Source organism: Mytilus edulis, chromosome 10, assembly GCF_963676685.1.
Source record: "Mytilus edulis chromosome 10, xbMytEdul2.2, whole genome shotgun sequence".
In the NCBI taxonomy this organism is placed as follows: Eukaryota; Metazoa; Mollusca; class Bivalvia; order Mytilida; family Mytilidae; genus Mytilus; species Mytilus edulis.
In genome coordinates this window covers 41,158,690-41,170,838 of record NC_092353.1, presented here as the reverse complement: position 1 = coordinate 41,170,838, position 12,149 = coordinate 41,158,690, and the positions used below count along the sequence as shown (strand labels likewise).

The following is a 12,149-nucleotide window of genomic DNA, read 5'->3' as shown; positions in this document are numbered from 1 at the left end:
GGTTGGTGTTAAAGGAAGGACTTAAAGCTAATAAAAATGCAAGTCAAGATCTGGTTTGAGTCACCCGTGTTGCAAGTTATAGATGCCCCACCGATCGTGAGTCCATTTAGACAAATGCACATTTATATTACGGTAGCTTTAAAAAATAATGGTTGATTTGCCTTTTGATTGATCAATATGCAACTTTAAAGTGCTATGAAATACACCAAATTTCAATCTCCGGAAATTTGATATGCTACGTTTTCTTATTGACATTATTACATTTTAGTGTTACAAGTAATGGAGACCTCTTTTAATGTGTCTACATAGTAAGCAAAGTAAAACTTAATGCATTGCACATTACTTCGTATTATATTTCATTTTAAAAGCATTTTAAAGCTGAAACGACAAAGTGAATTAAAAATTTGAATCAAATCTGTCGTGAGCGTATACCTCACGATTTTCTAGCATTACGTACACTATAGCGATTTCATGCCTTATATCTTTATAACAGCACTTTGTATAGGAAAAACATGTTTATGCTACATGGGGTGCACAGAATAGTGTATAATGGAGGACTCTGAAGTGCAGAAAAAGGGGGGAAATGAAAATTATAGAAAAATGTAGAAAAAAATAAGAGAATAGAGAATTGTATATGGAAATATGGGGTGCTAAACATATAGAACAGAAAATAATGGACAACAAATATGAAAAATAGAGAAAAAATATACAAGAAATTAAAGAATATAGCAATGGAAGACCACTTCCCCAATTCCAAACCCTCATATTGACAATAAATGATTTGAATAACTGTTTTAAGGGTCGTAATCAAGAAAGAAAAAAATCAAAACAACAAAAATACCAAACTGCAAGAAAAAATTAAAAACGGAATATCGCTTATCAAATTGAAAAATCAAAAGCTAATAAAACATACCAAACATGGAAAACAGCTGTCAAATATTGTATTTCTGACTTTGTACAGGCATTTCATAATTCAGAACATGGTGGATTATATCTGGTTTTCTAATTAGCTAAACCTCTCTCTAAGATGAAGGAGAGAGCACATAATTAGTTTTCACATGTCTTTGTGTACAGTTTATAAAATATTGCAATACTGCGACATTATAAGACCATATTGCAAATTCACAAGCTCGAACACATGAAACATGGAAAACACCTCTCATTTCTGTATGTAAAAAATGGTGGTTTAACATGTTTAAAACTGGTTTTATCGCTAGCTAAACCTCTCTCTTGTATCTTGTATGAAGAACAGGGTACACAATTTACAATTTGTTTTCACATGTTGTTGTGTGTGCATGGTTTATAAAAGATTGAAATACCATGGTTACTGCCATATTATAAATCACATTAGGAGAAGCTTGTATTTATAATAATTAAAATTAAGAATGGAAATGGGGACTATGCCAAAGAGACAACAACCCGACCAAAGAGCAGACAACAACCGAAAACCATCAATGGGTCTCCAATGCAGACTTGTATAATCTGCTAAATTGTTAGCATAATTTGTAAATTAACAATTATTATGTTTTTTTTATTTCAGTTTGTAAGATGATTAAAGACGGTGTCGCTGCCATATTTGGTCCCTCATCACAGATATCGTCTGGTCATGTTCAGTCTATATGTAATACATTATCCATTCCACATATACAGACACATTGGGATGCACGTGTAGATAGAGACTATTTTTCAATAAGTTTATATCCACATTATGAAGTATTAGGAAAAGCTTATGTAGATCTTATCAAATATTGGCAGTGGAATACATTTACAATATTATATGAAGATAACGATGGTAAGTGTGTACATGTGTAAGTAAAAAGACACAAACTATGTGTATTATATGATCATGATGATTACTATGTTAGTATATATAAAAAAGAAGATGTGGTATGATAGCCAATGAGACAACTCTGCACAAGAGACCAAAATGACACAGAAATTAACAACTATTATAGGTCACCGTACGGCCTTTAACATAGTGGTTTTTTTTTCTAGAAGAAAACATATAAAATATAGATAAGTAGATTCATAAGGTATGATTGCCAATGAGAAACCTCTCCATCAGAGACCAAATGAAGTAGAAGTTAGCAACTATAGGTCATCATATGATACAGCCTTCATCAATGAGAAAACTCCATACCGCACAGCAAGAGATATAAGAAATGTAAAACAATTCTAACGAGAAAACATGTCATGATCTATGTGCAAAGCAATGATTGAAAAAAACCATGTTAAACTTTTTTTTTGCAAAGAAATTTCAAAGTGTGTTTTGATTATAACAAGGGTTTATATGTATACTAATAATAAAATTTCGACCCGGATTAACTTGAGAACACCCACCTAAAACTAATTGATATACCAAGGAAATTGACATTTTTAAAAGATACTAATGATAATTGTGTTTTCTTTAAACAGGATTAATTCGATTAGAGGAGGTATTAAAATTTTCAAAAGGTGCTAATGTGAAGGTTACAGTCCGAAAACTAGATGATGATCCAACAAATTGGGTATACATGTTCAAAGAAATGATTGACAAGCAAGAGAAGAGAATGATCATAGATTGCGATGTAAAGAAAGTAGAAAGCGTTCTTCATAAGGTAGGCATGCGCATTTGGATTGTCGAACACAGGTCAACTATAGGTCGTATGAATAAAGGCGGTCCTAACAGCGATATATATATATATATATATATTATCTATAGATAATAATTCATTTAAGAGGTTAAAACTCTTTTAAAATCTTCTCTAAACCTTATGAAATGACAATGGGAATAAAAAATTTCCTATTTATTCTTTATATTTGTTTAAAATTCGGCATTTTTAGTGTAAGTCATGATATTTTAGTGAAATTCGTAGCTACTATCTACTGTACCCAACTGTCACGTGAGAAGTGAATGAATATAGATTGCAATGCATCGAAAGTAGAAGGCATTCTTCATAAGTTTAGTATTAACTTAAATAAACTATCAGACCCAGAGTTGAATTTAAGAGGAGTCAGGGGCCCCAGCAACCTCTTATAGTCAATATAGAGCTTCATATATGATAAAGCATTGACATTTTATCAACATCTTGCCAAACGTATTCCTACTAGAGCTTCCCCTTTTTCAAAATCCTAGTTCCGCATTTAAGACCAATCTGCCACGCAAAATGAAAATAGTCATGCTATATAAAAGTATCTTGAATAAAAAAAAACTCTTCGTCACTGTGCGAGGTATTTTCTGGAAGTATAAATGTTCAAGTATTACAAAAATGTAAGTAAATTTAATTCTGAGTCAAAACTCGCGGGAGTTCCTTTTTTTTATTTGAATGGAACATAAATTATAGTCGACCAAGTCGTCCTCGGTGAAGATTAATAGGGAAAACGGCATCACTTAAATTGTATATTCAGCATTGCTTAAGGAATGTTTCTTATAATGCGTCTATGCACAGCAAGCCATTTATAAAACAAATTATGCATTGTACTTTACTATTTAAAGTACAATTTAATTCCATTACGGTGCCTCAGATACAAAATAAATTTGAATTAAACCATTCCTTTTTATTGCTTTTATTGTATTACATTTCATGCAGTTTTCAGAAAGAATTGCAATACATCTTCGCTATACACCCTGCTATTTATAAGGGTATAAATGGGGTTTACAGGATAGAGAACAATAGGCAAAAACTGTGGAAAAATTAGCGAATAAAAGATAAGGAATAGAGAAAAATAGGCAAACACTGCGGAAAAATTAGCGAATAAAAGATAAGGAATAGAGAAAAATAGGCAAAAACTGCGGAAAAATTAGCGAATAAAAGATAAGGAATAGAGAAAAATAGGCAAAACCTGCGGAAAAATTAGCGAATTAAAAAATATGGAATAGAGAAAAATAGGCAAAAACTGCGGAAAAATTAGCGAATAAAAGATAAGGAATAGAGAAAAATAGGCAAACACTGCGGAAAAATTAGCGAATAAAAGATAAGGAATAGAGAAAAATAGGCAAAAACTGCGGAAAAATTAGCGAATAAAAGATAAGGAATAGAGAAAAATAGGCAAAAACTGCGGAAAAATTAGCGAATAAAAGATAAGGAATAGAGAAAAATAGGCAAACACTGCGGAAAAATTAGCGAATAAAAGATAAGGAATAGAGAAAAATAGGCAAACACTGCGGAAAAATTAGCGAATAAAAGATAAGGAATAGAGAAAAATAGGCAAACACTGCGGAAAAATTAGCGAATAAAAGATAAGGAATAGAGAAAAATAGGCACATGAAATTAATATAAATGGGGTGCTTTAATATAAAGAATATAAATGATGTGCAAAAATATAAAGAATGGAGGAAAGTGAACGTCTAACAAATAAATATTAGACACCCCATCCAGACCCTCATTTAGATATGCACATTTTAATGTAAGTCTCAAGACAACAGGAGAATAATAAAATCGTTAGAGACTATTATGATAGTGTTTTAAGTAATGGATATACTTTGTAAAAAAGATATGAGAAGGCTGTTCTTCTTTAATTGGACATCTCTTGAGTCATAAACAATAAAGATAAAACATGTAAAACAGTAAACAGAGTGGAAAAGATGGACAAACTTGTTGACATAAGATCCTTACACACTGTTGACAAAACCGGAGGCAAATTAAGGATCGGCCATCTTCGTCTCACATTAACAAACAGGCATGCAACTCAAAACAACAAAGAATAGACATAAACAGTTATTTTGATTAAACATCTGAATGGGCAAATCAATTAAGTTGTTATTGTTTAAAGAAGAAACGAGGTGAACATCAAATAAAATAACCATAAATAGACAGTCAATTGTTGGATTCTAACAAAACCATATGATTGTTTAAATTTTCAGTAATGTTGTCTCAGATTGAAACTTAAATGGGTCATTATAAAAAAGTGCAAATTTCGACGAGGCAATATTTTGAAAAATGATGTCATTGTTTAAAGCATTTAAATGTGTCCCTCTATTCTATAGTATGGTAGCAACGATATTCAGAAATATGCAATATGGGAAAAATGAAGAGTTCCTTCAATTTTAACAATTTTAGGTCATCCTATCAAAGGCTTTGATATAATCGTTTCAATGGTGTTACCAATTTAAAACATAGATTACTGGTACTAAATATTATTGTTTAACATCAAACAACTGTTGCAATTTGTTGTTTAGGTTTAAATTACGACTTATTGACATTATTCATATAGCTGTGCATTCTGTTTAAACACAATTTCAGAATACATTGTCGTAAACAAGTTGCCTGTCCTAATCACTGCCGTTGTGAATACTAAAAAATACAATTAAACTTAATATATGTAAAATGTACAAGATTAAATGATAATAATATACCTAATCCTTCGTAAACGACATTAAAACACTTTCATTTATGAATAAAAATAACAAAATGTCGCATTTTATATAGTAACATCACTGACCCTTCAGTAACTCCAATGACACAAAAGTATCACCATTTACTTTTATTAAGTAGTTAACACAAAGCCAAGAACACCGAGCAAAATAAAAAGATAAACAAACCATTCTTAGGGTAAAAAATCTCAAATTATAAAACATAACATCAATAACTAAAAATGTAAATAAAATTGAGAATGGAAATGGGGAATGTGTCAAAGAGACAACAACCCGACCATAGAGCAGACAACAGAAGAAGGTCACGAACAGGTCTTTCCACAGGTCTTCAATGCAGCGAGAAATTCCCGCACCCGGAGGCGTCCTTCAACTGGCCCCTAAACAAATATATATACTAGTTCAGTGATAATGAACGCCATACTAAACTCCAAATTGTAAACAAGAAACTAAAAGTTAAAATAATATAAGACTAACAAAGGCCAGAGGCTCCTGACTTGGGACAGGCGCAAAAGTGCGGCGGGGTTAAACATGTTTGTGAGATAGTGTTACTAAATAAAGTGTCATTGGCGTTACCAGCATACATCAGTTTGTGAAAACTTTGTATATGTAATACATGATATTGTTAAAACAATGTTAAATAAGTATTGTTTTTCATAAATAATAAGATGTTTTGCTTGTTAAGCATGAAAAAAACACAAAACAATGCTGATTGTCATGATATATTCAGTGGTGTTACTAAACTGGTCAATGGTGTTATTTTATCTAAATGGTTTCACCATTGACAGTAATGCCAATGATTTAAGGTGTATTTTAAGATTTAGTTACGAAATAAGTGCTCCATTCCCCTATTTTATATGTTGTAACTGGTGCATGTTTCTATAATCAATATATTTTATAATTCAGAGTTCAGGAAATGTTTAAAAAAAAATGATTTTTATAAGGGTACACCATGGACACTATTTTCAATTATGATATAGCTTTTACTTACTTTTTAGATTTTTTCACTAAATTTTCAACATAAATGTTTGTTTTCTTTTTCATAACATGCTTACAGGTAACATTGCTAAGGGGGAAACTATTGCAACTGCTGAAATCTTGAGATAAGGTTCACAAAGGGTTAAAATTGGTCCTGATTTTTTTATGTTTTTTGAATTGGGCCAAAAAATTACAAATGTCACATAGGAATACCTGTGATAATACTACTAAGACAATAACATTTTTTCTGGCACTTTCCTTTACTATTTATGGAGCAATGACCCCTTAAATTAGCATAATTTGTATTAAAAGGTCAATTTTGGTACTTTTTGTCCATAATTTTAATTGTTTTTGGCATAATTAACCTTGGCCTCCATCTACGATCCAAAAAGTTTTTATATTGATGAAATCAATATCAAAATTGAAATCTTTTGGTTACAACACATTCTGGATCGTAGGTGGCGGCCAAGTTGTTTCAAAAGCTTTTAGGTCTGAAAAATGCACCAAATCTTGATATTTTGACAAAATGTCCAAAATGGGCTTACTTTGGTGAATATCTTGTAGTCTTTTGAAAAGAACTGATATACTTAGCATTTATACTTTTGAAATAGACCCATTTACGAACCAAATTGAGACCTTTTTGGTGTTTTATGATAAAGTTGATATTTTAGGCCATTTTGTGCCATTAGTGAACCTTGTCTTTTGGTTACACCATTGACTTTAAAAATGAGACTTTTCCTTTTGGTATATATTTTTTATTATAAAACAAACATACACCTCCTAAATCATTAAAAAATGTTTGTATGTATCAAAATGCAATAAAAAGTGATAAATTCTTATAACATATGGTATAAATGATAGTCCTATTTCAGGTCTGAATAAAGGATTTATAGTAAAAAATAACAGTTGATTCTGGCTATATCCAAGGGTTTAAGTAAACATTAAGGATGTTTTTATAACATTTCATATTGTAAACGGTATATAGTGTATCACAAAACATTCATGTCTAACATATGCAAGTGTTATTTTGATACATTTTGATTTATTTTCATGTCTTTTGTCTTAAACATACCAAAATAACATAGTTTTGCATGTTTTTTGATAATGCTACTGTTCAAACATTTTAGTTTTTAAACAGTCCAAATTAAGCATTCAAACACTTGTGACATGAAGCTGAATATGATACATTTCATAGCCTTTTTATTTCCTAATTTAATATTTATTTGTGTACAAACTTTGTTTTCTATTTGTAGGCTAGTCTTGTCAGCATTGTAAATGAGTACTATCACTTTATGTTCACAACATTGGTAAGTTTAATTTAGATACTGAGTAAAACGGCTTGCAGATAACAGTCATGAAGATGCTAATCTAGACCCTCGTAAATTATATATTCTTCAGTAAAAGAGAACTATGTCCAGTGCACGATGTTTTGTCGATATTGTCAACATCGTAATGTCAACTTTATAGTGTCGTTATTGTGTTTACATTGTATCCTATCAATATGTTCTATACCTTTCTGTTTACATCGTTCACATCGTATACATCGGGATGTTGACAATATCGTGTCGACATCGTGTTTATATTGTATATATATAGAGTCTATAGCTTTCTGTTTACATCGTTCACATCGTATGCATCGCGATGTTGACAATAACGTGTCAACATCGTGTATATATAGAGTCTATACCTTTATGTTTACATCATTCACATCGTATACATCGCGATGTTGACAATATCGTGTCAACATCGTGTTTATATTGTATTTATATATATAAAGTCTATACTTTTCTGTTTACATCGGTCAAATCGTATACATCGCGATGTTGACAATATTGTGTCAACATCGTATTTATATTGTATACATAGAGTCTATACGTTTCTGTTTACATCGTTCACATCGTATACATCGCGATGTTGACAATATTGTGTCAACATCGTATTTATATTGTATATATAGAGTCTATACCTTTCTGTTTACATCGTTCACATCGTATACATCGCGATGTTGACAATATTGTATCAACATCGTGTTTATATTGTATATATATATATAAAGTCTATGCCTTTCTGTTTACATCGTTCACATCGTATACATCGCGATGTTGACAATATTGTGTCAACATCGTGTTTATATTGTATTTATATATATAAAGTCTATACCTTTCTGTTTACATCGTTCACATCGTATACATCGCGATGTTGACAATATTGTGTCAACATCGTGTTTATATTGTATATATAGTGTCTACACCTTTCTGTTTACATCGTTCACATCGTATACATCGTAATGTTAACAATATAGTGTCAACATCTTGTTGTTGTTGTATATACATTTTTTTTCGTTCTTTTTTTTTTTTTAATAAGTTAACATGGTTAAGCAGTTAGTTATATAGTTAAAATTGTTTTCCATTTTTCATGTCGGCGTCTTTTATTGTTAACTATGCCATATAAACTTTGCTCAATGTTAAAGGCCATACGGTTATATATAGATGTGCCAGTTAGTATGTATGTACTGGAAATTTTACTTATTTGCAATCACACCACTTCTTTTTTTATAAATACATTTCTGTTTAAATTGTTCACATAACAATGCTAACAATATTGTGTCAAAATCGTGTTTATATTTTATATTGAGTCTATGGTACGTATATAAACGCTAAACTAACTGCATTTGTTTGCACCTGTCCTTAGTCAAGAATCTGTCGTTCAGTAGTTGTCGTTTGTTGAATTGTTCATACGTGTTTCTGGTTTCATGTTTTTTTTTTACATTAGACCTTTATTTTTCCTGTTCAAATAGTTTTACACTAGTGTTTTTTTGTGCCTTTCATAGCTTGCTACTTGATAAAAACCAAAACTCCGTATTAATGTCAAACCTATAGGGGTATACTTATAAAAAGTTGTCTCATTTGAACTTATACCGCATCTTCTTATATGTATACATCGCCATGTTAACGATGTCAACGATGTAAACAATATATAAGAGTTCAAACAATGTTAACAAAGTTGACTAGATATCGGTTTAATATTGTGTACATCGCGATGTTAACGATGTCAACGATGTAAACAATATATAAGAGTTTAAACAATGTCAACGATGTTCACACGACATCGTTTTAACCTTGTAAACATCACGATGTTAACGATGTAAACGATGTAAACAATATATAAAAGTTCAAACAATGTCAACAATGTTGACACGACATCGTGTTTACATTGTTTACATCGCAATGTTAACGATGTCAACGATGTAAACAATATATAAGGGATCAAACAATGTAAACGATGTTGACACGACATCGTGTTAACATTGTAAACATCGCGATGTTAACGATGTCAACGATGTAAACAATATATAAGAGTTCAAACAATGTCAACGTTGTTGACACGACATCGTGTTTACATTGTATACATCGCAATGTTAACGATGTCAACGATGTAAACAATATATAAGGGTTCAAACAATGTAAACGATGTTAACACAACATCGTTTTAACATTGTATACATCGCGATGTCAACGATGTATACAATATATAAGGGTTCAAACAATGTAAACAATGTTCACACTATATCGTGTTAACATTGTAGATATCGCGATGTCGACAATATTGAATAAACATCCTTCACTGGACATGAATGGTAAAAGAGGGACGAAAGATACCAGAAGGACAGTCAAACTCATAAATAGAAAATAAACTAACAACGCCATGGCTAAAAATGAAAAAGACAAACATACAAACGCTAGTACACATGACACAACATTAAAAAAACTAAAGAATAAGCAACACGAACCCCACCAAAAACTAGGGGTGATCTCAGGTGTTCTGGAAGGGTAAGCAGATCCTGCTCGGCCACACGTGGAACCCGTCGTGTTGCTCATATTATAACAAATCCGGTAAAATGTATCTCACTGAGTTTTTTTTAATATGCAAGAAGCGTATTTTGTGTTTTTTGTTTTTTTTACGATTCTTAAAAAGGATTTTCATACAGATCTATTAAATGTGATGTTTATTGTGCAAGAACAAATCCACATGTTGTTGTTCATTCCAACTAGAATGCTCGTATGATAGTTATAAACTGAAGAGAATCGGAGATACAGAAAAAAAAGTTTGACAAATGTATACATAACTGAACGGTTGGAAGTACTGGTATACGAGTTTAACGCATTGAAAAGCATTCATAGATTAAACATATAAGCGATTTCTTTACCGCTTTACAGTCTAAGGCATAATTACTAGAAACGGATTTTGAACGGAAATGGTCATTTTGTTCTGAATGAAACAATTTTACAAATCTGAAGATAAAGAAATGATTAAGTCGTTTATCAGTCTTCATTTTATTTAACCACAAATTAGTTTTTCAGAAAAATAATTAGTATACAACACTTCATTAAAATTCTGTTGAAGCAATTTTCATAGTTGAGGTAGCAGTAATTGAGCTAGCTCGCTGAAGCCCAGTTCTGAATCTAAAAATATTTTGTACAGCAGGATCAACAGTTACTGGAATCAAAAAAATAATAACAATAAAGGCAACAGTAGTATGCCGCTGTTCGAAACTCATAAATTGATTGAAAAAAAACCAAATCCGGGTTACAAACCAAAATTGAGGGAAATGCATCGAATATAAGAGGAGAACAACGACACAACAGAAACACAACATTAAAATGTAGCACACACAGAAACGAACTATAATATAACAATGGCCATTTTCCTTACTTGGTACAGGACATTTTAAGAAAAAAAATGGTGGGTTGAACCTGGTTTTGTGGCAAAAAATGACATCATCACACAACACAGAAAATTGTTTAACATGGAGTAAGACAGTGTGTACTACATGTACCACAGCATAACATATTTTAAATGTCTGCTACTTGCTTTATGTATTGTATTGAATTTAGTTTTGTCCTAGATACATATATATATATATATTGCTAGATTAGGTAGCTTGGGTCACAATGGTTGACCGCGATTCTATTTATACTGTTGATCTATTTGATTCAAACGATAGGTAGAAACAATGAACCATTAATCATTTCTTTCCTCTTATTTGATTTGCACTGAAATTGTTAGACATTGCTACACAGGTACCTGGGGCTATTATATTTAATAGTTAGTATAATAGCCCAAGACAGGTACTCATTGTAAAACTTTTCGCAGCGGCTTCTTCAGGAAAATAAACTAAAAAGCCTTTTTTTAAAGATAATATTTTTTTTTCAAGCCATGCTCATCATTGCATCTTCTTTTTTTGCAGGACTTGGGATTACTTGATTTAGACCAATATTCCTTTGGTGGAGCAAATATAACAGCATTCAGATTAGTAGATCCTAAAAATCCTAAAGTTGTAGCTGTCAATGAAGACTGGGTGTTTGAAGAGTTGAATAACAGAGAATCGCCATTGCAAGGTCAACGAATGATACCGGTAACTATTTTAATGTAAAAAAAGATAATGTACCACAAAGTACCATAAACTGAAATATAGAAGTTAACATATGCACTCATTAATTTCGTTTAATTAAAATGAAAAAGCATCGAATGTGTTGTGTTAGATCCACATTTTTAATATGTATTTTTGTCCTTAACAAAGAAACTTCAATCAGTCACTAGTACTGAACGTAACGTAACTTACTATCATTTAAAGATTATAAAATCCAATTTTGAAACTAACATAAACGTGTATCTTGATTCATGATTTCCACCATTTCTACCATAACTTAAAATCTAACCAGTTAAATTGCAGTGTAAAGTGCAAAATGAAAATTTATGAAGCTAATGTTTTTAAGGAACTTTGTAATGCCATGATTAAAATAGCCTTTCAATGAATTAA

General features: G+C 31.2%; 1 protein-coding gene across 4 annotated transcripts in view; it reads left to right on the top strand.

Moving 5' to 3' along the window:
- LOC139491181 (glutamate receptor ionotropic, kainate 2-like) overlaps nucleotides 1-12,149 on the top strand; it is a 90,755-nt gene that overhangs the window by 64,354 nt on the left and 14,252 nt on the right. For all 4 annotated transcript variants that reach the window (XM_071278643.1, XM_071278641.1, XM_071278642.1 and 1 more), the window contains 4 exons: nucleotides 1,541-1,792; nucleotides 2,416-2,597; nucleotides 7,582-7,635; nucleotides 11,577-11,744. In XM_071278643.1, coding sequence (XP_071134744.1) covers nucleotides 1,541-1,792; nucleotides 2,416-2,597; nucleotides 7,582-7,635; nucleotides 11,577-11,744 — 656 coding nt within the window. The remainder of the gene's footprint in view (nucleotides 1-1,540; nucleotides 1,793-2,415; nucleotides 2,598-7,581; nucleotides 7,636-11,576; nucleotides 11,745-12,149) is intronic.